General features: G+C 52.4%; 1 protein-coding gene across 4 annotated transcripts; it reads right to left on the bottom strand.

Moving 5' to 3' along the window:
- Positions 1 to 524: 524 nt before the first annotated feature.
- On the bottom strand, positions 525 to 23,955 carry RRBP1 (ribosome binding protein 1). Of its 4 annotated transcripts, none has more exons than XM_063391248.1 (24): positions 23,673 to 23,955; positions 17,506 to 18,207; positions 14,563 to 14,711; positions 14,233 to 14,355; positions 13,326 to 13,478; positions 12,728 to 12,846; positions 11,804 to 11,957; positions 9,995 to 10,133; positions 9,472 to 9,659; positions 9,271 to 9,308; positions 8,024 to 8,114; positions 7,329 to 7,421; positions 6,887 to 6,979; positions 6,704 to 6,784; positions 6,516 to 6,605; positions 5,974 to 6,066; positions 4,921 to 4,992; positions 4,641 to 4,736; positions 4,105 to 4,188; positions 3,425 to 3,526; positions 2,497 to 2,580; positions 1,925 to 2,020; positions 1,336 to 1,479; positions 525 to 1,066 (listed from the first exon to the last, which is right to left on the bottom strand). In XM_063391248.1, exons 2-24 carry the CDS (start codon positions 18,185 to 18,187, stop codon positions 1,028 to 1,030), a joined length of 3,003 nt encoding a protein of 1,000 aa, XP_063247318.1. In that variant the 5' UTR covers positions 18,188 to 18,207; positions 23,673 to 23,955; the 3' UTR covers positions 525 to 1,027. The 4 variants fall into 4 exon arrangements, with proteins under 4 accessions (XP_063247318.1, XP_063247316.1, XP_063247315.1 ...); XM_063391246.1 differs by lacking the exon at positions 3,425 to 3,526 and adding an exon at positions 18,346 to 18,456 and having other exon boundaries at positions 23,673 to 23,954; XM_063391245.1 differs by lacking the exon at positions 3,425 to 3,526 and having other exon boundaries at positions 23,673 to 23,952.
- Positions 23,956 to 25,786: the final 1,831 nt, after the last annotated feature.

Here is a 25,786-nt window from a genome sequence, read left to right as displayed (position 1 = left end):
CAGGCACCAAGCTGTCACATGGCCTCTGCCATTTCCTAAGAAGCTTGAAAATTAAAAATAAAGGAAAAAAACCAATAAAAAAATGAAAAATAAAAAGTAAAACAACAAGGGAGAGCAGAGGGCTGGAGAGCCTGACAGTAACCAAGGGCTGCCACCACCACACAGCACCACAGGGACAGATTACAGGGGAACACTAAAGTTTAAAGCATGCAGGAGGAATGGTCCCTGTCCCTACCATGCCCCCTCTGCCATGGCAAAAGTGTCAGTTTCCCTGCCAAACCCCACACAGGGAACTCAGCCCTCTGTTTCAGTGGGAAAACAGAGTGGGAAGGACTAGTTTCTCTCATTTGCTTGTAGTGAATCAAAACCAGGGGATGGCTTCTGTGACACAACCAGCATGGGGGGAATAATCTCCTGGCCAAAGCAGAGTCCATCTTTACTGACCCCAAAGCTCTACCTGGCTTGCAAACTTAAAAAACCCAACATAAACAAACCATGAAGAAAAATAAAGCACGGACAAGCTCTTTTTCACTACATCACTTTAATTGCATCAATAGCCAGAAATACACATGCCAAGAGCCACCCATCCAAGAGAGCATCCTTCCATGGTAGGTCTTTCACGCTCCTTTCACTCAAAGAAAAAAATAGAAGAAAAAAAGGAAAAAATATATAATTATAATTGCACTGGTTGATGTACAAACACAGTCTTCCCGTTTCACACACTGGTGGATTCTGCTGAACAGAGGGTGAAGCCCCAGCACATGCCTGGTGCAGCCACAGCAGTTCCCCAGGAAATGAAGAGTTGTACAAAACAGTATGAAGACTTTTTTACAGACTGCACTGTTTACTGATTGGTTTTTTGGTTTGGGGTTTTTTTTTGTGTGTTTTCTTATAAATTTCAAAACAAGGTTTTGGGTCTCTAATGGCTTGTATCTTTTATCTACAGTAAATTTAGCATAAATTTTTATTTTTAGGAATGTGTAAGGCATTTTGGTAAGTTAACTGTAAGGTCCAGGGTGAAGACTTGTCAAACTGAAGTCCCTTCCTTTGAACTGTCCTCTTTCTCCTGGAGAATGAAAAAGAGAAGTGGGTTACTCAGCTGGGCATCACCCTTATTCTCATGGCAACTCAAGGCCCAAAGCATTTCACAGATAGGCCAGGTCCTGCCTGTGGGGCAGGGAGGACCTTGACCACCATCTCATGTGGCCTCAGGGTTTCCCAAAAACCACCCAAATGGTTTCTGGCAGCAAGGACCACCTTCCCTCCACTATTAAACTTCTGCCTGCTGCAGACTGCCCCAGCCATCAAGGGGAGGGACATGGCCACCATCAGTACCGTTTCCTGAAGCTGTTCTTTCAACTTCTTCACCGTTTCTCTCTCTTCGGCCAGTTGGTCCTGGGTAACCTTCAGTAACTCCTGTAGTTTGGTTGCTGCCTGGCCCAGGTCCTTTGTTAATTTCTTTTCTTTTTCAAGTCTTTCCTACATGGCAGTCAAAAGAAGGCATCTGCCTGAGCCTCACTTTGCCGCCTGGTGACTTTCCCCCTTCAAAACGCCTCAGGCCACCTCGGGTCTGCATCAAGCTGTCTCAGTGACCACAGGCCAGGGGAACACCCAGTTCCTGCCTCAACAGAGAGAACAGGCACCCTGCAAAGCTCACTCTGGCTCCCTGGAGATGCCATGGGCTAGGACTGGATGGTTTCCCAGTGGGTGAAAAGCCCAGCCTGTGTTTGCTCATGGCATCACACTCATCTCAGCCTGCAGGGATGGAGTGGCTGTGGCCCTGCTGTCCTTTAGCCACAGTGGAGCTCTCATCCCTCTCCTGCAGGGTAAACATAGGCCTTGCTCCCCAGTCCTCAGAAATGATCAATCATGCCCATAGTCCTGCTCAGATGTGACTTCTGCTGTCATGGCACAGCCAACTCACCTTGAGATAGTGGGCCTCCTCATCTGAACCTGCTGCATGTTCAGCCAGTCTCAGCTTTTCCAGCTCTGCTTGCAAGCTGCGTGCTAAGCTCTGGGCCTGGAAAGGGACACACTCAATTAGCACAGATGCCAACAGTGCCAGCATCTCCCACACATCCCGCTCCAGCCATCCCTCAGTGCCCACTGGGTGTGTCCTGCTGAAGAGTTGGGTGGTCCAGATACAAGGCATTGCATGTGCTGATCCAGCTTCCACCAGGGAGATGGCATTTCTTGCTCGGAGCAGCAGGACACCCAGCTAAAGCCTGTAACCCTCAAAGGAAAAAGCTGGCACAAGACATGGGGGGACTGGGAGAACTGAATTTGAGGGGCCAGTGATGCCACATGGCTTTAGCACAGGTCCTGTAAGAAGTCCTTCAGATGTGGGAGGGAATGTCTCACAGTGATGTCTGAGGTGTGGACAGTGATGGGAAAAAGCCATCAGATTAATTGTTTAAATTAATTCTTGGGCTTCAATAGCAGCCAAGAATGCAGGAAGGCTTTGCAAAAAATGGTATCCTCCTCGCCCACACCCACCTCCTCCAGCTCCCGTGCCAGCTTTTGCCGCAGCATTTGCTCCTTCTCCGCCAGCGTTTCATTCTGCTCCAGCTGGGTTTTCAACTGTGTTGAGAAAAGGGGGAAAACACCCAGAAACAAAATTTTAAAAAGACTCAAGAATGAGCTAGCAGGGACATCACCAAGAGAGCTGGGCTGGACAGAAGAAATAAAAACAAAAGCTTTCCCCATGGCACCAAAGGGTGATAGGTACCAGCATCCCCCCTCTGCTGTGAGATTGCTGATAGCAAGCCTGGGGCCTGGCTTAGCACTGCCAAATTTTGCTTGCTCCTCAGGCAGCACCAGCTGCAATGTGGGATGAGAAGCATTCCATAAAGATGTGCCTGGCAGACCCCCGTAACTGGGAGAAGGCTCCACAGTTAACAGGATTAAAGGAGAAACAGAGCACTACCACAGGTGAGAGGTGTTAGCCTGGAAGGGAACAGGTGCTGCTAATGCCCTCAGCCCTCAGTCTAGCTCCAGCAAGATTTATGGAGCCTCTGTAATCTTAATCCTCCCTGGCTGGGAAGGGATCCCAGCACAGTTCTGTCAGGGTGTTGGCCCCTTCCTCTGAGGAGACTGAACCTAACAGGACACTGTCAACATGGCAGTGCTGGCCCAAGGGCTTGCAGCATGTCCTGCCTGCATCCCCCAAAGCTTGCCAGCCTGGTACCAGGACAGAGGGCTCTCAAGGGGAGCAGCCTGGTGAAAGCTGACTGCTGTTCCCTGTGGGAACAGGATACATGATTAATGGGGGGATGCTGGGCTGGCGCCCTCCCCAACACAGGATGGGACACAACACAGCTGTGACAGCCCTGAGCAGGGTCGTGTGCAGTTCATGCAGTGAGAGATGGTGACGCAGGACATGGGACATGGTTACGGATCAGAGCCTCCCCAGGAATGGTCTCACCACCCTCACCCTGAGAGGTGCAAGCTCACTTGGCTCAGCTGGTAACCCCACCACTTCTCCCTCCTGTATGTGGCTCTTTGCCCCACTCAGCTGTTGCCTGACCTGAGGCATGAGCAGCAAGCCTGGTTCAGTGACACATCCCTATGCCACAGCCTTCACACAACCCACAGGGGCCTACAGATAAAGCCTGCCAGCTTTTTGGCTTGCGCACAAGCTGGAATGCTTGGAAAACCAGCTGAGTTTCTGCCAGAGCGAGAGAGTGGTATCTAACCTGGGCAGCTGGAAGCTCAACAGCTCTCAGGGGTGCAGAGCAAATGCTTCTACCTCATCTGCTCAGAAACGGATGGAGGGACATGCAGATCCTTGCCCCAGGGTGGTGTTGTGGTGACAAGTGTCCAGTGGTGAGGCAGCTGGGTTTTTGTGCTACACGCCAGCTTGACCAAGCCTTGCTGCTCTCCTTTCCCACCCCCATCACAGGAGGAAAGACAGGCAAATAAAAATCTCCTCCTAGGTCCCAGCAGTCACCTCTGAACGTGTGCTCGTCAGCAGCAGCAGGTTTGCCCATGCAATGGCTGTGCCTTCCTGCCCCCCTCAGCCCACAGGAAGGGGGCTGGCCCCACAGCTGCTTTGCAAACCAGCCCCAAGGACCCAGCAGGGCAAGTCCCAGAGCCCCTCCTTACCAGGGCAAGCTCCTTGCTCTGCTTCTGCGTTTCAGTCTTTGCTGCCTCCAGCTGCTCCTGGGACTCTGACAAGAGCTGCCTCAACTGTCAAAGAGGAAAAGAAAGGAAAAAAAAAACAATTCCTTTTACGCACTTGGTTTTGGAACTCTTTGGCCCAAGGAAGCTTTTTTATAATGCAACATCTTCCCAAAGAGGTCATGGTATCATCAGATGCTGACCTGCTTGCTCAAGCAAAAACAGCCATGGGACAGGTGTGTCTCACCTGAGTCACAGAAACCACACGGCCACCCAAGAGCAGCATACAGCACTTCCATTAAGATCTCCTCAACTTATCACCTTACCCATGACTCTTGGCTTTAGGAGTCTACAACCCAGACTGGAGCAACCATCTCCATCTGTTTTCTCCTTCTTTGCAAAGCTGCAGATCCCTGGGGCACCTCCCAGATGCCCAGGGCACTCCTCAAATCCTCAAAATGTGCATGGGTGGGGAGTCAGGGTTAGAAGAAGGTGAAGAAGGCAGCAGGCTCCGCACTTACAGCTCCAACTTCTTTTGTGTAGTTCTGGCGCTCAGAGCTGGCTGTCTCCAAGTGATTTTCCAGTTGTGTTTCCAGAAGAGAGGTGTATTCCTTTAGCTGCATTAAAAGACAGGAAAGCAGGGGACAGTTGACTGTTTGAGGTCCAACACATTCCAAACATCCTGTGGTTAAAGCCTGCCCTCCCCAAGGCAAGTCAGGAGATGGGGCCTGACTCAACTCAAGCACAGCATGTGCTTCCCTGGCACCCATGCAGAGACCTCCCCTCCCCAAAAAACCTCACCTGATCTGTGCTCTGTAGATCTGCTTTCAACTTCTCCACCACGCCTTCTAGGGATTTCAGCTGCAGGTGAGACTGAAGCATAAAGGATTAGAGAAGGACACTGAGCACCTTTGGCTCAATCAAAAACTGGCTGTTGTTTGACTCCCATCTTTCCCACTTCATCCTGTACCCATCAGGTAGAGGTCTGACATCCAAGGGGAGCTCCATAGAGGAGCTCTCCTTCCCAGGGAGGACAAGTCTAACACACAGAGGCCATAAATCATGGAGCAAGGCAACAGCTCTTGCCTGCAGGAGCATTGCAGCAAATGCAGGCACCCACTGCATTTCAGGTGGCTGCAGTCATGTTTCAACACACCTGAGAAACTAGCACCAGACTCAGCACAAGCTTCCTGCTGAAAGCACTTTTTGGTTTGGAAGCAGCAATTTTCCAATGAGGTGGCATGGACTTCATTATTAAGAGAGGCCAAGCTGCCAGAAAAAAGCACTTCAACTCAGGCTGGTTTTTGAAGAGGCCTCTACAGATGCCAAAGTTTTTGGAAAGGAGGAATTGACGTCCTCTCCACTGAGTGACAGGATTGTACTGGGAGCTGCCCTTGGCACCAGATGTTCTTCCCATCATGAACACCATCAGTGGTCACGTCACCCTGTGCAATCCTACACCAGCCCTCCGCAGTGCTGGCACTGTAGGAGCCAGCAGTGGGCTGAGATATCAGACATCTCTTGTACAACAGCTTCCCCCACCTCTCTGCAGTCCCAGTTAACTCCAAAACACCATGTGATGGATGGGGAGCAGCCAGACCATGGAAAATAGCTCAGTCTCAGTTCTGCATTCAAGACTGAAGATTCTACATGAGGTGGGCTTTTTGTCAGCTGGTTTGGTGACAGGAAGGGTAGAAAAGAAAGTTTTCCTGTTTGGGGAGAAAAGGAAGTTCCTGTGTCTTGGTGTTCACAGCTGGCAGGAACATTGAGGGCCACCAACCAGTTTATAGCAAACAGATCTCCTTCTCCTGAAGTCCAGCTCCAGGAGCACCCAGGTGTGTCACCAACACGTACCTTTTGGAGCTCCTGTTCAGAGGCTGTGAGCTTTGCCTTCCACACCTGCTCTTCCTCCTCCACGCTCTTCTGCAGGTTTCGCAGCATCCCTTCCTGTGGGCAAAGCCTCAGCTGAGGCCAAACCTCCTCCAGCCCCCACCAGGGTGAGTAGTGTAAGTGTAGTGTAAGGGCTGGAAGCCTTGGCATACTCAAAGCCTCTCCAAGGATTTGGGCCAAACAACAGGTGACAGAATTAGAATCAGGTAGGGCTGGGGGCTTCTAATCCCTATTGTCTCAAACACCCTGGTCATCACAGCTCTTGCTGTGTCTCATCCCATCACAACCAGCAAGGTTTCCAACACACTCAGGCTGAAGAAGAGCCCTAGAAACTCAGTTTTATCCTGTCCCTCTGTGTCACTGACAAATACTCTACCACAGGACAGCTCCTCCCAGCACACCAAGGGATACCCACCCGGAGCTCATGGGCAGCCTAGGCTGACAGGAGACCTCTCCAGAGGGATTTCCAGTGGGAAGCCAACACAGTGCAAAGGGCAGGAACTTACTGTCTCTGCAAGGATCGTTCTGTACTGCTCACATTCTGCTTGTAAAGTACTTTGCACTTCCTCTGCCTCTTTTAATTTAAGAGCTGAATCCTAAAATGAGAGGGAAAGGAAGGAGAGAGAGATGAGAAGAAGAAACATGTGAGCCTCCAGCACACCCTCGCCCCTCCAACTTTCCAGCCTTCACTTACTGGTGGCTCTGTTGTGATCATCTGCTGCTTTAGCACACCCATGGTCTTCTCCTTAAACTCCTGTAGCCATGTGTCATAATCCTGAGTTTGGAAAAAAGAGAACAAGAAAGAAAGAGGATGCTTAGACATCTCTCCTTCCCATATGGAGGAGGCTCTGGGGGGGTCTGAGGAAGCCTGTCCCACCTGCTGTGAGGACACAGTGACTCCCGGGAGGGCGGAGAGCAGTGTCTGCTTGGTTCGCGTCTGGAGCATGTCCAGCTGTTGGGCCAGCTCTTCCTGAAAGAGGGACAAACTGCAATGGATGGAGGTCTTGGGCACCTGCTGGCCAGGCTGACAACACTGGTCCTGCTTTTCTGTGCCTACAGGGCTGCGGAAAGCAGCCAACACAGAAAACTGCTGATGCTGGGGACCACAAAAACACCACTTCTGGTTAAACATCTCCCTAGGTTCCCCAACCATGACCAGTACCAGAGATGCACTGCCCTCAAGAAAAATTTTGGAGAAGCCTGCAGAAGAGTCGGGCCAGCACTGTTCCTAAGCAGGCAGGCAACCCAGGGCAGGCCTCCCTGGTGGCCTGGGGAAGCTGAATGTTTCCTTTCCAACACCAGGGAAATGCCAGGCTCACCTTAGCTTTTGTAGCAGCAAGCAGTTTCTCCTCACATGCCTTCTCCACCGTGGTCAATGCTTCCATTGCCTTCCAGTTCTTTTCCCGAAGGTCCTATGGAGACCACACAGAGAGGGCAATAAGCCACATGCCATGCCAAGGGCGACAAAGCTGCTTGCTGGCACTGCAGGGGATTTCAAAGCCTCTGCTTAGGGAATTTGGTTTGGTCAGGAGTCTTCCATCGTATCCCCACAAGCATTCCTTTCTCCCCAGTCTTTCCAGTAGCTCCACACACCCCATTGCTCTGGCAGTGTCCTGGATGGGGCAGGATCTCCAGAAGCACACTCAGGATGCCTGCAGGGGACACAGGCCAAGTGCAGGGATGCAATGTGGCCTCCACACAAGTGACACCACCTTGCAGTAGAAGTATAAGGAGCAGAGGAGCAGAAAGGTGTGAAGGAGCCTTCTCAAGAGATTGCCTTGGCCCTACAAGGGTAAGATCTCTCTGTCTCACCAGGTCCTAAACCTTCCAAGAGAACAAGGGACACACATGTCACCTCAGGCAGCCCACCAGCTCAAGCTGCAGAGCCTGCCAGGGGTGTTCCTGCTCTTTGGCAGATGACACAATGCCTCCAGGGCTCTGTGGGGGTGGAAGAGCCTCTGGCCATACCCTGGTGCCATCACTAGCTGACCAGGATGGGTTGTCTGTCACTTACATTGTTTTTCACCTTCTGTTGTTCCACTGCCTCCCGCAGCTGTGTGGCTTCCCTTTCCAAGGCTGACAGTTGGTTTATCTTCTCCTGGAGTCTGGAAGGGCAGGATGCAGGCGTGAGCCTGAGCAGTCACCTCCCTCAGGGCAGCAAGCTCCCGAGATGGAGACCACAGCCCTTCCTATCCTGTTCTGCTCTGGGATCTACACACAGCAGGAGGAAGAGGGAGCAGGACTAAAAACCACAGCCATGAGAATACTGGAGTGGGATGTAGTTTTCTACCCCCTTACCAGCAATAAAGAGCAATCAAGTAACTAGCTGGCTGTACACACACAAAAAGGGGAAGAAACAACCTGATGCAAAGGCCAGGAATTCCAGCTTGCACAACTGGGACTGCTCCTATCCATGGCTCATTAGGCTAAGAGAACGCACAGCTTTTTGCATTTTGAAAGTATCATCCCACTATCTTGAATAATCCTAAATCAGGGCTGCCAACTAGACAGCAGAAAGCTACAAGTTCCCTCCACATCCTCAGATCCCCCATCTGCCCTGAAAGGACCCTCAGTTTGAGCAAACCAAGGTTCAGGTCCTTGAGAGGAACTACACAATCTTGGGGTCTCAGGACAACTCAACAGCTGCCTTTCTTTAGAGGCATGCTGGATGCTTGCTGGCAATGGGGGTATCTGAGAAATCTTCCCCCCATGCCGAGCCTGGGCCTTTTTGGGGGTGCCCAGCATTTGAACAAGGAACAACAGGCAGGACTCATGACATTGGAAGCTCCAGTTAAGTGCCAGGAAACCTTTCTGTGCTGGGAGGTGGGGGAAGAGGTTATCAAACACTGGAATTGAGACCCAGAGTGGTGGTGAATCTCCATCCCTGGAAATACCTGGAAATATATTAAAAAAAAACTTCTTCTGGTTGGCCCAGCCTCAAGCAGGGACTTGGACTAGAGACATCCCACACCCAGCACAACCTCCTGCTCTGTAGGAATGGTCAGACTCTATATCAGTTGCCTGCCAGCAACTCAGTCCCACTTCAGGATGGACTGGCTGTTATACGGGGCCAGCACCAGAGCCAATTAATATTTTAAATAGCACTGTTGCCCAGGATTGACCTTGACTTCCCAGCTGGGCAACCCCAAGCCTGCCTGGAAGGCAGGAAGCCCTCAGCCACAGGCTCAGTGACCAAGGAAGCCTGGGACATATGGGACAGCAAGCTGGAGGTGCCACTGCAAGATGTGCGCCTGGACCCACCTTGACTGCAGCTGCTTCATTTCTAGTTCATTGGCTGCCTGGAAGAGAGAAAGCACTTTGATTACCTGCCCCAGGCATGTGATACAGGTCAGCCCTTTCTGTAGCATCCCAGAGAGGATTCTAGAGCAAAGATAACTCAGGGATTGTGTAAGCGGTGTCACCTACTCCCCTCCTCCCACCCCAATTAAACGAGCACACAACCTGCAGGTCTCTGGTTTTTTCTGCCTCCCGCATCTGCCCTGTCTCCAGCAGAGCTTCGATGGACTTGATCCTCTCCAGAAGCTTTGTATTCTCCGAGCTAGCATCCTGCAGTTTCCCTTTCACATTGTCCAACTCCAGCAGCTTACTTTTAACCTCTGCTTCAGAGCTCAGCAGCTTGGCCTGCAGTTCTGTTGGAGGGAAGGGTGACAAACACTGTAGGGCAGGTGCAAACAAACCTGGGGACTCCCCACCCTGCTCTATCCACGCAGGATCTAAGCCAAAAAAGCCTTGGCCATGGATGCTTTGAGGAGGCACAGAAAGGGCAGGCAGGGATGCAGGACAGCACAGGAGAGAGGCGCTGGAATAACATCATGGCATAGAACCACGGACCAGCCTATGTCTTGCTCACACCTACACCAGGCAGCCTAACTCATCCCTGAATCAACTTGTCCTGTCCCAGCTGGCTCTTCCATGTTCCAAAGTCTGCTCTACAGCCCTCTCCATGCTGATCCCAGTTCCTCACCAGCAATGCTCTGCTGCTGCCCTTTGGTCTTTTCTGCATCTGCCAACAGGCTCTTGTAGCTGCTCTGGGTTTTGCGGAGCTCGTCGCTGACCTCATCCAGCCTCTTCTGCAGCATCACCTCTGCCTCCTGTTGGTAAGCCTGCACAGCAGGAAGAGAAGGTTTCCTGGAGGATGACAGACACCCCAGCCAGTTTGAAGGAAAGCTTCATGTGTCACAAAATCTTATTTTTAAGCTGTGTTTTTGGGGATTAAAGTCATCCTCCTGCCAAGCTCCCCCTGAGCATGAAGCACCCTGTGTTGTGCTCACATTTTAACCTGTGCGAGCTCTCACACTGAGAAGCAGACAATACCCAAATGTCTCAGTCCTGGGCCAATTCCATGGCCAACCTCCCCTCTGTAGAGCTCTGAAAAACCTCTTAGAGCCCTGGTTCAAATCAACTCAGCCCAGCAGGGAGAGGTGTTGGCATGGAGCTTTGCAGAACAGAGACATCCAACCACGTTTCCACACATGGAGGAATTTTCTGTGCAGTTTGGGCCAGGGAATACTTTTTATTTTCCATCACAGAAAGCAGGTAGGAAGAGGCCTGGCCAGGGCAGGCATTTTGAGGAGGGACGCAAAGGAGGAGGAGGATGAGTTGCAACTTTACAGGTAAAAGTGGCACCCTTGCAGACGGAGAAAAATTGCTTTGCATGGTGAGAACAGGAAAAGGTAAACCAGCAGGCCTGTCTCTGCCCAAGGGATGCTTTCAGCAACACCAGAAAAGCAGGGCTGCTCTGGTTTTTGAGGATTTGATTCAATATCCTCAGCTCAGAGCTCCAGGTGTTGCTGTGGAACACATTCTCTCTAGCACCTTAAGGACACCCCTGACTTTAGAGTCTTTCAGCTAGTGTGATTTATTTGATTAGCATTACGGTGTGCAGCGAGCTGACAGCCCTGGAGTTCTCCCAGAATTATGTCTAGGAGCTCCTGCTCTGAGCCAGGCAGGCAGTTTCTGCCTTCACACCAGCTGTGTGCTCACATCACCCTCCTTGTTCGTCACCTGCAAAAGCAGTAAGGAGCCTAATACAGCCCACCAAAAGGAGACACACATCCTCAGGCACACAAAAAATTAAGAGCAAGCATATGGAAGGCCCCTTGCTCCAGTAACTCCTCTACAAAACTATTTTGGCATGTGCAGATAAAGGTCTCCTCCACCACAGCCCTTTCTTGAAGAGGCCAGAGCAATTCAGAGACCACAGTACATTCCTGAGGGACATCCCTCACTCTGTCAGCTACACCAGAATCAATGCTCCCAGCACACAGCTTAGCAACATCTCAGCAGGATCCCAGCAGGAGCACTGTGAACATCCCAAGAAGACGCTCTTCCCTGTGTAAGTACAGCCTGCCTGCCAGCAACATACCTCTGTGTGCTCAGAGGCTCTGCTTGGGAAGTGTCCTTTCAACAACCCTAAAAACCCCAAACCCAGCCACTCCCTGCTGGAAACCAAAACCAGAAGCTCCATCTCCTACACCAGGGAGTGAGAGCAACAAGCTTCAAACCACCTGAGTTTGAGAGAGAGAGCACCTGCAGAAGAATGGCTTCAACCAGGGCATCCTGCTCACTGTGCTCTGATGGTGATGCTACACAAGGGGCACATGGAATGTGACTAGCTAGTGGGGGAGAGAGTAATTAGGAAGCCTGCCAGGCAGCTTCCTTCCCAACCATGGACATCCACATCCCTCCTAGCCCTTCCCACGGCCACGTGCATGGATCCCCTGCCATTTAGCCACCCATCTCTGTAAGGAGAGAGGGTTTCCCAGCACCTGACCTGCAGCTGCTCAATTCGCTTCTCCGAGGCTGCTACTTTCATCTCCCAGTTCTTCCTCTGCTGCTCCTCTTGCTGCAGCACCTCCGACTTCTCAGACAGCTCTTTCACCAGCTTGCTGCACTCCTGCCTCAACTTGGCCAGCTCAGCATTTTGCCTGCAGCAACAGCAGCAGGGTTACTTCAGCCCGCAGGCCAGCCAACTCTCTGGTGTTGGCTGGGGAAAACACATCCTCCTGTAGGCCTGATACAGGACTTGAAATGGTGAACTTTGTTTGCCTGTTTCTAGGACACTCCTGGTCCTTCAGGGAAGGATTAGAAAGAGCCAACAATTCACTTTTTAAAAGTCCTGTTTCAGTCACAGGAGACATTCCTTTCTTATGAAGTAGAGGACACATGGATCTATGTTCCCAGACACAAGAGGAAGCACTCCAGCTGGAGTCCACTCTGTTAATTATTTGCCTGCTGTTAATCACCAGTCATTTCAGACTGTCTATAAAAAGGAGTGTGAAACTCTTCTACCTAGCTTCTATTTGTTCTGCACACACTGGGCTGGGCTCTGTTCTCTGCAGCATCACTCCCGTGAAAGAGCCAGCTGCATTTCTTCTCAAATTTGAGAGTATAAGCTCCCCTATCAGGGAAAAACACCACAGTGCCTTCTGATCCCCTCTCTCCCCTCCATTACCTGTTGGTTCTGGCATCAGCATAGGTGACCCCAAAGGAGAGAGGGATTCCCTGCCCTTGGGAAGAATATCCTTGTTTCTCCTGGTGCACCCCAAAAGCCATTAGCCAAGCTCTTCCTCCCTCATTTCCTCCTCTGCCTCCAGCTAGTGGGGGTGTCTGTAGAAGCACCTTTGGGAAAGGGAGTGGCCAAGCCAAGGTCTGCCAGAAGGCAGCCCCAGGCTCTGCCCCTCCCCCCCACTCTTACTTGCTTTCCATCTGGCTGGTAGCCTGGTTGAGGGCATCCCTCAGGATGGAGTTCTCCTGCTGCAGGCGAGCCAGCTGTGTGTTGGGACCGTTCTCCAGCTGTTCCTGTAGGGTCCGGATCTAGAGGAGCCCAACAGGGGTTAATGCCACCACCAGCCCTTTTGCTGCCCCGTTGAAGCCCGTGAGATGAGCAGGAGGGACTTGCAATGCAGGGGAGTGCCTGCTGATGCTGACAGCCTTCAGGGGTGTGAGATTCCATGAAGATGCTCCAACATGCCTCTTCTCCAAAGAGGTTTGGAGGGGGCCTAAAGGAGTTGGGAGAGGAGTATTTGGGGCATTTGGGGGGTATTCAGTGGGTCTTAGAGGGTTGTGGAGGGACCTGAAGGGGTTCAGGAAGGAATTGAAGGGTGTTTAGGGGGGCTGTAAAGGGGTTTGGGGGGAACTTGGCCACCACGGCCCAGGAGCACTGCAGGGTATTGCCCCTCCCCAAGGCTCTCGTCCCCTCCACAGCTCAACCTTCCCCAGAAGGTCACACATCTGCCACCAGCAGCCACCTGGCAGAGGAGTGAGGCAGGTGCAGAGTGCAGCCTGGGGCTCACCTTGCTCTGGAGCTGCTGGGTCTCACTGACGTGGTCCTGGTAGCTGGCCTGCATCCGTGCTTGTAACGCCACGATATCCCGCTCGCGGGCCAGCAGCTGCTCCTTCAGCTTGCCCTCCACGGCCACTGCCTTGGCCCGCTCAGCTGCCAGCTCCTTCCGGGAAAGGAGGTCCTCAGTTAGTCCTCAGAGCACAGGCTTTCCCATTTTAAGAGGATGTGGCCTCCTCGCTCAGCAGACTACAAAGTTTAGCCCTTTCATTGCTGCCCCCACACCCAGGTACATTCAGCACTTACATTTTGTTTTGGGCTCTGTGGCCACTGGATGCCACTGTTGTTCCATGTTGGGCCAGCTAAGAGAAAGGAGGAAGACAGCCTGGAATTTTATTTCCCTCCCCCAGGATAAATAACATCACACAACGTTTGGGGCAAAGCAGAAAAATTAAGGAGATGGACTTGACAGCTGCAAGTTCAGAATAGCAGGGATCTGTTCTGCCTTTAACACCCAAAAAAAGGTGGAGGCAGGGGGCTGAGTCAGGGAAGGGCACTGTAAATAGGATCAGGTTCCTTACAAAGGCACCATCTCGACTCAGGGAAGCTGAAATGAAGAAGGATTTGCTTTTCCCCCTGAACGAGAAGAAAGCTGCAATCTCCTACTGGAAGGGTCTTCCCCTGCTTTTCCCATGGCTGCCAAGGGGCACTACCCTGCAGTTCTTTGGGCTGGCACCTCCTCAAACCCAAGCAGGCCCAAAAGAGGCGGGCAGGGGAGGATCTCCTCCCCTTTTTGGGAGGAAAACAGGCAACAGGTGAAGGGTCCAAAGAGGCCCATTAAGGGGCTGACGGAGGGTCATGGAGAGCCACCATGAGCAGAGGCCACACCGGAGATGCCAGGAGAGCCACACAGGGCTTACCTTGCTCAGCTCCCGCAGTTTGTTCCTGGCAGCAGCTGCATCCTCCTGCTCGGCATAGAGCTGCTTCTCCTTCTCCTCCAGCTGCCGTTTCAGTACAGCAACCGGGTCACCCTTCTGCGTGGCCTGCCAGCATGGGGGGTGGCACATCAGTGGCACATCACCTTCAGACCCATCCCCTTCTCCCCACACGTAAAACATCCTGCCCTCTGCTACAGGGGAAAATTCAGCTCCATTCTCCAAGACACCCTAAGGGCCAGCCTGCCTGAAAATGGGGCGCCTTCCCTCCCCCTGCACTTCCTGAGACTCAGCAGAGCTGTAGCAGAGCCCTACCATGTGCCAGGTGTCCTGGATGATTCCTGCTTTCTCTGTCAGGATCTCGATGAGCTGCTGGGCCTCCCCCTCACTGAACACCATGCTGCTGACTGTGGACACAAGTGTCTTGTAGGGCAGGTACAGGGCCCCATCTGAATCCGTAGGTGCTAGGGAAGAGAGAGGAGGGATTGGGACTTCTGGGGACAACAGCAGAACTATTGTATCATCTCAGCTGGTTTCAACCCCATAGCTACTATCTCAAACCATCATCCGCCCATATTTCCACAGTAACATTTGGTACCTCTCTGAGTAGAACAGCAGGAAAAGTGTTGGAGATGACACCACACACATGCTCCTTGAGTCAGCTGTTGCCTCTGCCTGCCTCAACAACCGGTCCCAGCACCTCTAGCCATCACCCTCTACCAAACTGAGACACTCAGCAGGAGCTGGAAGTGCTTTGCCAGTGCCAGGGGGCTCAGACATGACAGGCATGAGAAGCTGGACCACACCTAAATCCAACCTTGCTGGAGGACATCACTCCACGCAGTGGTACTGGTGACAGCAATGTCATCTCCCACCTTTCACCAGCCAAGTTTGTTCCAGCTCTTTGCTAAGGGAGCAACATGTCTCCAACCCTTCCCCTGCTAACCTGGGAAAGCCAGGGAGCATCAGGGACCATGATGCTGTTATAGGCCCTCTGCACACGTGGTCACAATACACTGAGGGTGGCAGGCAGTGGTTTAGGGGTTCCTGCATGTATCTATGGCCCAGTGAGCTCATTTTCCTAGAAAACCACAGAAGGAAAACCAGTCTGGAGTCCAGTAGTTTCAGATCCCCTGACGTCATTAACACCAGAGTCTCACAAATACAAAGCTTTGGATGCCCCAAGCAGCAAGGTTCAAAGAAGAAGGAGGAGGAGGTGCTGCAGCAGAGATTCTCCTCTCGAGAATGGACCCCATGCTGGAACAAGTTCCTCCTGAAGGACTGCAGCCCATGGAAGGCCCCACACTGGAGCAGAGGAAAGCTGTGAGGAGGAAGGAGCTGCAGAGAGGAGTTGTAACAAACTGACCACAGTCCCCATCCTCCTGCACCACTCAGGGATGGGAGGTAGAGGAGTCACAAGAGAAGGAGTGAAGTTGAGCCTGGGAATAAAGGCGGGGGGAAAGGCATTGTTTTAATTTCTAGAAAAATCTGTTTCTCATCTATTTTAAAGGGGAATAAGTTAGTTTTCCCTAAGTTGAGTATGTTTGGTCAGTGTCAGTAACTGTTAAGTGATTTCTGCCAGATCCATTTGGGATGGCAGCGCCAAGCCCTGGCAGCAGCTAAGTCTGTCCTCAGCCACAGCCACTTCCCAGCAGCGCAGATGGGGCAGCTTCACCCCCTTGTGCAACCAGGGCCTGAGGCCTGGCTCACACTTTACTCATGCTGGCAACTGCAGGGCTGCAGGATGCCCAACATGGCATCCCCCAACTCAGTCCTGCTGCGTGCAGGGACTCATCAAGAGGAATTCCACCCCTCTCCAGGTGGAGTCACGAGAGAAAAATACCCCAAGCCACTCCTGTCAGTTTTGCCATCTGTTTCAGTGCTGAGGACATGTCCTTGAACACTTTGAACACCCATTTTTATCTGCCACAGGAGAATTTGTTCCTTTGCATTTGAGGAGGAGAGAACACAGCTGCTCAAAACACGTTGGTCAAACTGCAGTTGGCTTCATGGCACAAATCCTGTCAAGAGCTCTCCTTTGCAAAATCGCACAGGAGCACCTAAGACATCATTCTTCATTTTCAGGACATGCAGGATTGACACTTCATACCCAAGGGAATCTAAGTTAGGAGCACCCAAAAATCTTCCAACTTAACAAATGGTGGAAGGTCATCTCCCAGACACATTCCCTCAGCTGTTACAGCTCAGATTTATGGCTGTGTTTTTCACATGGGTGCACACAACAAACCAGTCACCCCCAGTTTCCCCAACACCACCCCTCAATACCATCCAGAAGCAGCTTCTCCAGTCGTTCCAAACCCCATCACCATGTGGAGATAGCCTTTAGTAAAACCCTTCTCTCAGAAGAGCAGATTCAATGGGTTTAACCCATCTCTGAAACACAGCAGCTGCAAATGTCCTGTTGTGTAGCAGGGCCTCTTCCAAAATGTGTGTGTGGAAACTGCCAGGCTGCATAGCAAGTTTGGATGTGCTACAGAAGGGTAGCAAGAAGGGATGTCTTTTAGTTTGGTGGGTTGGGGATTTTTTTGGTAAAGAAAGAAAGAAATGAAACCTATGCACAAAACATGACATCTTTGAGAATACCTGAGAGATTTCTCCCATGTGCCCACATGGGAACACTTCCACAGGTCTGAAAGCACTCACATTTTTAGCACCTGTAATTATCACTTAACCAAAAATAAATCCCAAACTGTTCCCAGTGGTACAATGAGAGGCAAGAATCCAGCTAGAGAGCTGACTTTCCCTTCCCTACACGCTTTTATACTCTGCAGAGTTCAGGACCACCTGACCTCTTCTGTCTCTGAATAAATCAAGTAAGGCACGACTAATGATGGGCAGGTTTTCCCTTCACTGTGAGAGACTCAAAGTCACTTTGCTCCAATTACTCTCCGATCAATCCCCTGCAGTACAAAACTCCATCAATCCTCTCTGCTTGAAAAATCCTTCTTCACCTCCACCAAAGGAGGAGGAAACACCAGCAGTGACCCAGCTCCATGTAGAAGTGTGGGAGAGCTCCTCTGTACTTTCAACAGTCAGGGTTCTACGGGGAAAACACCTCATCCTGGCTTTCCACCCAGATGTGCAGCACCTTGGCAGCTGTCCCTCTCCCAGGACAGGGACATGCACCTCTCATTCATTCCCATGTGCAGATCCCACAACAGCAAATACCAGAGGAACCTGTAACTCTCCACCCATGTGCTGGACCAAAGGGATATAGGCAAAGGAATTTGGTCTTACCTGGCTCACTCTTCTTCTTGGATGCAGCCTTTTTCTTGGCAGGTCCATCATGCTTCTGATTCTCCTGGGCTGGAAGAGCCTCAGTTTTCTTGACGGGGACAGAGCTGATGACTGGAGCACTTTGCTGAGTGCCAACTGGGGGCACTGCAACAACAGGCACCTCCTTAGGGGCCACCTCCCGGACAGGAGAACTTCTGGGGACACTGAGAGGGAGTGGAGCCAACACTGGGCTAGGAGCAGGCTCTACCTTTGCCACCTTCTTCTCCTTCTTCCTCTTCTCCTTAGGTGATGGAGCAGGTTTCTCCTTTTCCTGGGGGACAACTGTCACCGCTGCAATTGGAGTCTCAACTGTTACAGGTTCAGCCACCATAGCAGGCTCAGGAACCACCTCCTTGGGAGGGTCCGTCACTTCCTGAGTAAGCTGCTGCTCTGGGATCTTTCCATTCAGTTTCTCTTCCTTTTTCTTTGCTTTTCCTTTTTTCTCAACTGGTTTCTCTTTCTTCTTTTTCTCTAATTTCTGCTGCTGGGTTTTCTCAAGCTCCTTGCGTTGCTTCGCCAAGGCTTCCTCGTAAGATGTCTCCTTCATGGAAAAGGTGGACACCAGGAAGATCCCAATGGCTGAGATCACCATGAAGCCTCCGAAGACCATAACACCCAGCGTCTGAGGGTCATACATATCCATTCTGCCTCACTCTTCTGTGCCTGCAAGACACCAGGACAACAATTAGGGGCAGGAGGGGAGGAAAGAAATGCAATGGCTTTTCTGGGCAGTATCTTCACATGGGCATCTGTGCCTTCCAATAGCACCTTGCACTGGGAAGAGGAACACTACAGACTCACACAGCTCAGGTTGATCCGCCTGCACACTTCCAAGTTTGTGCTCTTCTGCTACACTGCCCATGCACAGGGGTCCAACTGTACCTCAGTGACTAAATTTCATCTCCAGAAGAACTGAAGAGAAGGAATTAAAAAACAGGGATGCAATCAGAGACAGTCACAAGCCTCATTCTGTGTCCAGTGGGATGGTTTTGTATGACCCTAAGCCATACCTGCAGCAGTAAGAGAGCCCACTTTCAGACTGCTGGAAGCAGGTTGGCCAAAATCTGGGCTTTCTCTGGAGTACCTAGCTTTTTCACTGCACCCAGATGCATATCCAAGTGTCATCTTTGAAATAAAACATCGCCCTGGGAGAAGAAAGCTTTGCAGCAGCCCTTCCCTCTTCCCTTTGCCAGCTGTACACTGCTGCTGAGCAGCAGCAGAGACCACACTGCCTGCTCTGAGGTCTGGCAAGAAGGGTTCAGGCCACACCTGGGGAAAGATGCTGCTATCTCCACTTCTCTTCATGGCTATTTGAACCTACATTGGTTTCAAAGCCAATTTTTGCTGGCCCATCCACATTTCATCCACCAGGGATTCACTTTGACATGGCTCTGAGGTGGCTTGCAATCCCCCAGTTGTTGGGGGACAGAATCCCCTAGAATCTGGGAAGGGACACTTTCCAGGAGTTGCTATGGCTGTGGTTCCTTATCACTGTTAATCAAAACAGAACAAGCAAAATGCAGAAAGTCCTCAGCTACCAGGAGTTCTCATGCCCATGCTTAACTGTTGACATTATTGAATTTCCTCTTTAAGAGGTTGCAGGTTGAAGAGGAAGGGAGGGAGGGAGGGAGGGAGGGAGGGAGGGGCTGGAAGGGGAAGAGGCAAAAATAAGAATAAAACTAAGAAAATCAGCATCTTTTCAAATCTCAGTGCTTGCAAGGAGAGGCCTCGGAGGCCCTTCCTCTCTAAGAGCTGGAGCAGCAAACTTGAATCTGCATATCAAAGCTGCTTGAGGTGGAGACAGCGCAGTGAAAACTCATCTCCAGCACCTAAGCAGGGAGTGCAGAGCTGGAAGAAGCTGCAAATCTCCCATTGGAGATACCCAATCTGCCTGGGAAAGGATGTTCTAACCATCAGCCCAGCTCTCCCTGCCAGCCTCTCCAAGCATCCCAGGTAAAGCAGCATACAGAGAGATGCTGGCAGGCAGGAGGGCTCACCATGCCAGCTGGAATCAGCCAACCCTGTCACAGCCAATTTTCTACCCCAGGGCACCACTGGAGATCCCAGCTGATATTACAGGAATCACTTATTACTATTTCACGTCTACTCTGGCCATTTTGCACTTAAATGGCCTCAGCCCACTCTGTCCCAGCACATCTGGTGCCAAGTCATTGCTTCCTGACTAGGGAGCATTGCTTTGGGATGGTCCCAGCCAGGACAGACTGATAATTCCTATCCCACAGGGTAAAAAGGACTGGAATTTCTCTCCCTGGCAGTAAATAAAAAGCAGGGCTGGAGAACACAAACTCACAACCTTGTGCTGGGTTTAGGGCTACACCAAAGCACCCAGGAGCTGTTTTAGGGGCAGAACAAGGTGACCTACGTTTGTCACTCAGCAACACCAATATATTTGTAAAAATAAGCCCTTCTTGACCTCACAGCACCACAGTTTCAAATCTAGATAAAAATCCATTGCTCCAGCTTGGGGAAAGGGCATTCCCAAGTGCTGACAAATGTACTTCAACTCCACCTGCTGGTATTGCCACCTTCAAAAGTAGCTTGATGGAGCCCACAGGGGATGGGAATGGGGGAAGAAATCCAAATCTCCTCTACAGAGGACGGATGAGAGGACAGAGACAGGGATGGTGAGGTGGGTGAGATGGAAGTGCTGCATGTGGCATCATGGCACCAGAGCTGTGTGCCTGCCCCACACCTCACCCCATGGCTTCCAGAGCCCCATACCCTCTTTCCCTTGCAGACAGCCTCACCCAGCCCCACAGGCTGCAGTAAAAGCTGCCTGCACCTTGCCTTCTGCTTTAAAGCCAGGGTGAGATAAGGATGTAAAGGAGCACCTGAAGTCCTTCCTAGCAAAACAAAAGCACCCCAACAACTACCTCCAGACCAAAAGCAATACAGGAACAAAGCAGCTGGGAGCATTGAAGAGCTGTGCACCTGCAGAAGAGCCATGGCAGCTGCCAGAACTCCTGAAAGCAGCCGAGATTCTCAGAGAGGCCATCCAAGCTCCACCTGCTTGACCAGGGGAACCCCATGCTGTTCCCAAGGGCAGATGTGCCGGCAGAAAATCCACAGGAAGGAGTGACAGATGCCAGCCAGAAAGCAATCACTGCCAGCAGCACTCTTATGGCAAACCTTGGTCCTGTCCCAATGCTCGTGTCCCACAGCCCCAGTGCTGACTCCAAGGAGCGAGTTCTACCTGTAGGGTTCCTCCTGTGGTCAGGACTTGGCACGACCACCCCAACTTGTTCAGGGAAAAGCCCATCTCTCCAACAGAGCAGAGACAGCCACATGTGCTTAAATCAAGACAGGCTGGCCTTTGCATTTGCAGGATAAGAAAAAGTCTTCCTATGGGAACTTCCTGGTGCAGAGATGCCAGAAGCATTTATGCCATGGTGTTAGCACTCACGAGAGGAGCTCTGCTTTGACATTTCCTGACCGTGCCACCTTTGCCCTTGCAAGGGCTGGAAGTTTGCTCCTGGATTTGCACAGCAAGACACCATCACCCTCGCAAGCACATGTGCCCTTTGGCAGGAAAGCCCTCCATGCTTCCCACCTGGACAGTCTTAGCCAGGACATGACAAAATAAGGCACCAAAGGTAGTCTCACATGTTCAGCTTGACAGCTATGCATTGAAGAGGCTCAAAAACTTCAGGACCCTTCTGTAGCTTCTGCTCCTCCATGGGACATCATGCTCCTCCTACGACAGCATTTTTCCATCTGCTTGGATGAAGGTTTTGTGCCAAGGACACCAGCAGTTATCAGAGTCCATGCTCAAAAAATCAAGTTCACATCCAACACTGAGCACATTTACTTCCATGAAGTTTCTGGAGCATCCTCCACTCCTCTCCCAGCCAAAACAGCAGAAATCATGTAATATCTCCATACACAAACTCCTTCCCCAAACCAGCTTGTCCAGGTAAAGCTTTTCCCCACCTTCACAACAGCAATAAGATGGACAACTGGTGTTTCACTTGGCCTTCTCACATAAAGGAGCTGGCTGAAATGCTATGCTCTGACTCTTCCACTCCTGTGGCTTTTTCTTGTTACCCATCAAGCTTCCCAAAATCCCACGTAACAGCCCAAGAGACCTGACCTCCCCCACCACCCTGCACATGCAGCCAACTGTATTTGACCTGAGCAAAAGTTCAACTCGTCCTAAGGAAGCAGAACCAGAAAAGCACTCAGTCTTGTAGATTTTTCAGCACTAAACAATCTCCAGGATGAACCAACCCACAGATATAGGACATGACAGCACAGGGGCCATGCTCAGTGTCTTGTGGTCACATTTCTCACTGACAGCTGGGTCAAAACCCAGGCTGGAACCAAGCCACCTGTTCAGCCTGTCCTCCCCTCTGTGACCATACATGAAATCCATGGGAATTCAGCATCATTAAGACCCAGCCCTGGTTTAAATCACCCAGGCCACAGAACACATGGGCAGAAGCAATGGAAAAGTCAGGTTGTGCAGTAACTACAGAAACCTTCTTTCTTTCCACAGCCAAAGGAAAATACATGTTATCTCCTCCTGGTGTCACCAGGCGCTGCAGATAGGAAAAATGCTCTTTACAAACAGGACACCGTCCCCCCTGCAGGCCAAGGCTTCCACTTTGTCATGGTGTCAAGGTGGCATCTCAGTTTAGAGCAATGCAGGAGAGGTGATGAGGGGTCAGAGGGCAGAGAGAGAACTGGGTTCACACAGACAGGCTCTGCATAACCCACAGCAATGCCTGCCTGTGAAGCACCTGCAGCATCCCTTCCTCTACATATCCCAGCAGCTTAAAAAAAAAAGGAGGGAAAGGGCAAGGACAAGGGAACTGTGAGGCCTGATCCTGTGAACAGCAGGGCAGCTCAGCAGCACTGCCAGCAGATAAAAAACAATCACCAGATACTTCTCCTGGAGTTTTCTCTCCGCCCTGTTGCAATAGAGAGAGACAAAAATTAAAAACAAACGAGAAAAGCCTGCATGCCATGAGCAGATCCTGCCCACGTCACCAGCAGCCTCTGTTTAAATACATTTTCTGTGTGACTGTGCACTTCCAGCCTCCAAGCAGCATGTGCTACTCCACGCAGCAACTCCAGATCAGCCCATCGTCAACAGTTATAGCTTGACTTAATTGAATGTGTCTTAGTGCTCCATTAGCTTTGGCAGCAGAAGCCAGCTGGCTTATGCTTGCCAGCAGTGCTGCCAGCTCCCTTCTTGAGCTCAGGAGTGAGAAAATAGCCAGAAAATACATGTATATATAGGAGAAGAGTGTAACAGCACCACAACATAGCTGAAGCTGCTGTTAGAAATTTTCTCTCCCCTCTCTGGCCCGAGGAGGCATTTCACTGCCAGCTCACACCCCAGGCAGCCCCAACTCCTTCCAGCCATTTCCCACTGATGCGGGGCTTCGAGGAAAGTGAGAGCTGGCATTCCCAGCGCGGACACTTCTCCATCCCGCTCAGCCACGTGTGCAGCACACGCTCTTCCGCTGGACCGCTTCCCCGGCAGGGCGAGGAGCGGGGCAGACCCATGGGGAGACTGTTCATGACCCGGCTGCAGGGACCCCCCTGCAGAGGCGGGCGGGGGTCTCCGCTTATGGGGTCGAGGCCTCTGTCTAAAAGCTGCACGATGCCGGGGGTCTCCGGGTGCCAGCAGAGTTTTGTCGGGGGTGCTTAGTTAAGGAAAAAGAACGGACAAGGGACAGCGGCCCGAGCGCCGGGACCTTCTGTAAGCGCGGTTAATCAGATTAATAAGTGTCATCCGGCCGGCGCTGGGGCAGGACGGCGGCGCTCGGGGCGGGGGGCAGCGAGGGGCCCGGACCTCGCCCTGCCCGCACACGCCGCCATTCCGCGCTCACTCGGGGCCATTCATCCGCTTGGCCCCGCCGCACGGACCGGATCCCGGGCCGGGATCCCCCCTGCTCCCCACCGATCTCCGCGGGACACGGCTCCGTGCCGGGGCCGCGGCTCGGGGGTCCCAGCCCGCTCCGAGCGCGACGAGTGCCGGGGCCGGGGCAGCGCCGGGCGCGGGGTCCCGCTCGCAGCGCGGGGCGGGCGCAGGGGGATCGCGGAAGCGCTGGCCGGGGAAGGGGCAGGGGGAAGGAAGGGCTGCCGCCGCCCCTACCCACCCGTGCCGGGTCGCGGTCCCTCCTCGCCGCCGCGGCCGTGTGGAGTCGTGGCACTTTCCGCCGCTGTCTCGCCAGGCTCAGCCGCCGCGTCGCGTCCCGCCCCGCCCCGTGGTGTCCCGCCCGCTGCTCCGCGCCGCGGGGCCCACTCAGCGCGGCAGGCCGGGCCGGGCCGGACGGGGCGGCGGCCGGGCTCTTCCCGCGGGGAAAGGGGGGTACCGTGCTGTCCCTCCGCCGTCCCGCCGCACCTCCCGGGCTGCAGCGGCTCCCGGGGCCAGGGGAGGCCCGCGGAGCTTTGCCTCCGGGCTGAGCTGCCGGGGATCGGTGTGCGCCGGCCGTGGCTGCCCGCTGGCATTGCCCGGGGTTTCAGCGTCATTCCTGGGTCACAGCGGGGAGAGGGTGCGTGCGGGAGCCGGGGTGCTCCCAGCCAGCGGTAGGGGTGCTGGTCCATGCTGGGGACTCTCCTCAAAGGCTGTGTGTGAGCACCAGGGAGCAGATTGGACCCGAAAGATGCCTAGCCCCAGCGGGAGCCTTTTTTCAGGGTTTTGCAAACGTTGTGTGGCTAAACAGTGCTGGGATGGGCCCATCACCCACTAGCTTGCAGGTCCCAGGAGAGGGAGAAAGCCATGGCCACAGTGGCCAGTGCCACGCAGGATGGTGGCTATCCTCTTGGCACATACCTTCTGTGTGTCTCCTGGCCTGGTTGTGACTTCTCACGGCAAGATTTATCAATCAAGTGCCTGTTCACATCAGAGGGAGTTTTCTATCTGGAAGTGGGTCAGAAGGGACTCCCTTCATGTCAGAACCAACCACTAGCCTGAACCGTTGGGGAAGAGCCAGAGCATCTTCAGGAGATGCTGCACCCTGCCAGTCTGTAATAAGAACGTAAGAGCCATCTCAGTCCCATCTCCCTAGAAATCTGTGTCCAAACCCAACCAAGACCCCGACACCCAACCAAGTGGGAGAGTGAGGGCTGCCAAAAAGGGTTGGTCTGGCAGAGCAGAGGTTTGCTGCCTACTCTGTAACACACAGGTGGCATTGGCTACATTTTTTATCCCAAAACGGACAACAGGTCTGGTCTTGTATGTGGAAATATGTCTCCCATGCCCCCATACCTTCAGCCAAGCTCAGGGTCACCTCTTTCCCTACCCTGCATTCTCCTTGGCCACATTTTGGTGCACAGCCAAGCTTCTGCACTGGCTGAGGAGTAAGAAAGGAATGTATTAAAAAAGTGTCTGTGAGGGAGTGGTAATTCACCATCACAGCACAGGCTGTTGGGACCTTCCAACTTCCTGGCTTGGCACATCAACATTGTATTTCAGCAGCCAGACCTTCTCAGGAGGTGGCCATTGGGGCTGCTCTCAGTGGTGTTCCTGGGATTTACATCAGCTACCACTGGATTGTTACCCCCTGCATAGAGAACAAGCTGTGCTATTGAGGCCAGGCTGGGGAGAGCAGCGGGTCCTGCTTGCAGCCTGGTACATCTCGACACAAGGGCAAGGAGAGAATAAGTGACTGTTTCACAAAGGCTGATGTGGTGGCAGAAGAGGAAAAATATGCTAATGGAGAAACATTTCAGCTAATTATGATAACGCAGCTTCTGCAAGGAGACCTGAAATGGGCACAAACACTTCTCAGCACTCATGAGGACTTTGAGGCTCTTTGGGGTTTTCTTTTGGTGCAGGGCAGGGCCCTTCGAGCAAGACCTGGGCTGGGAAAACCCATGATGGTTATGACACCTCCATGCAAAGACATAAAAGTTTGGGATCTGTTCCTGCCTCTGTCCACCTGGGATCCTCAGCTCTTTAGACTCCCCAAAGCCCTTCTCCAAACCAAAGCACCTGGGTGCAGGAATTCAGGGGCTGAACAGCACTGATGTCCTGAGCCCCATGATGTCCCCATTTCCCTGACTACATCTGTGGTGGAACATGCAGCCAGGCACCCCTTCCAGCCCCCTGCCTTGCCATGACTGTCCTGGGAGACCATGGGTGCTCTCTCATGCCTGCTGGGTGTGAGAGACCCGAGACTGGCCTCTCTCAAGCTCTCTTAGCAAGGCACTGAGTACTTCACTGGGGCAGGGACTGGCATGCACAGCCCCAGCCAAGCATTCAGACCAT

This window comes from Prinia subflava, chromosome 2, assembly GCF_021018805.1.
Source record: "Prinia subflava isolate CZ2003 ecotype Zambia chromosome 2, Cam_Psub_1.2, whole genome shotgun sequence".
Classification (NCBI taxonomy): Eukaryota; Metazoa; Chordata; class Aves; order Passeriformes; family Cisticolidae; genus Prinia; species Prinia subflava.
This window is presented reverse-complemented; position numbering and strand designations above follow the sequence as displayed.

Excerpts from the sequence above, each read along its gene's own strand:
- RRBP1 (XM_063391248.1), bottom strand. The coding sequence starts at position 18,187 with ATGGATATGTATGACCCTCAGACGCTGGGTGTTATGGTCTTCGGAGGC. Across the intron at positions 13,479-14,232 it reads AACTGCGGGAGCTGAGCAAG|GAGCTGGCAGCTGAGCGGGC; the intron begins GTAAGCCCTGTG and ends CTTTCCCGGAAG. Across the intron at positions 6,980-7,328 it reads TTGCTGCTACAAAAGCTAAG|GAAGAGCTGGCCCAACAGCT; the intron begins GTGAGCCTGGCA and ends TCCCTCTTTCAG.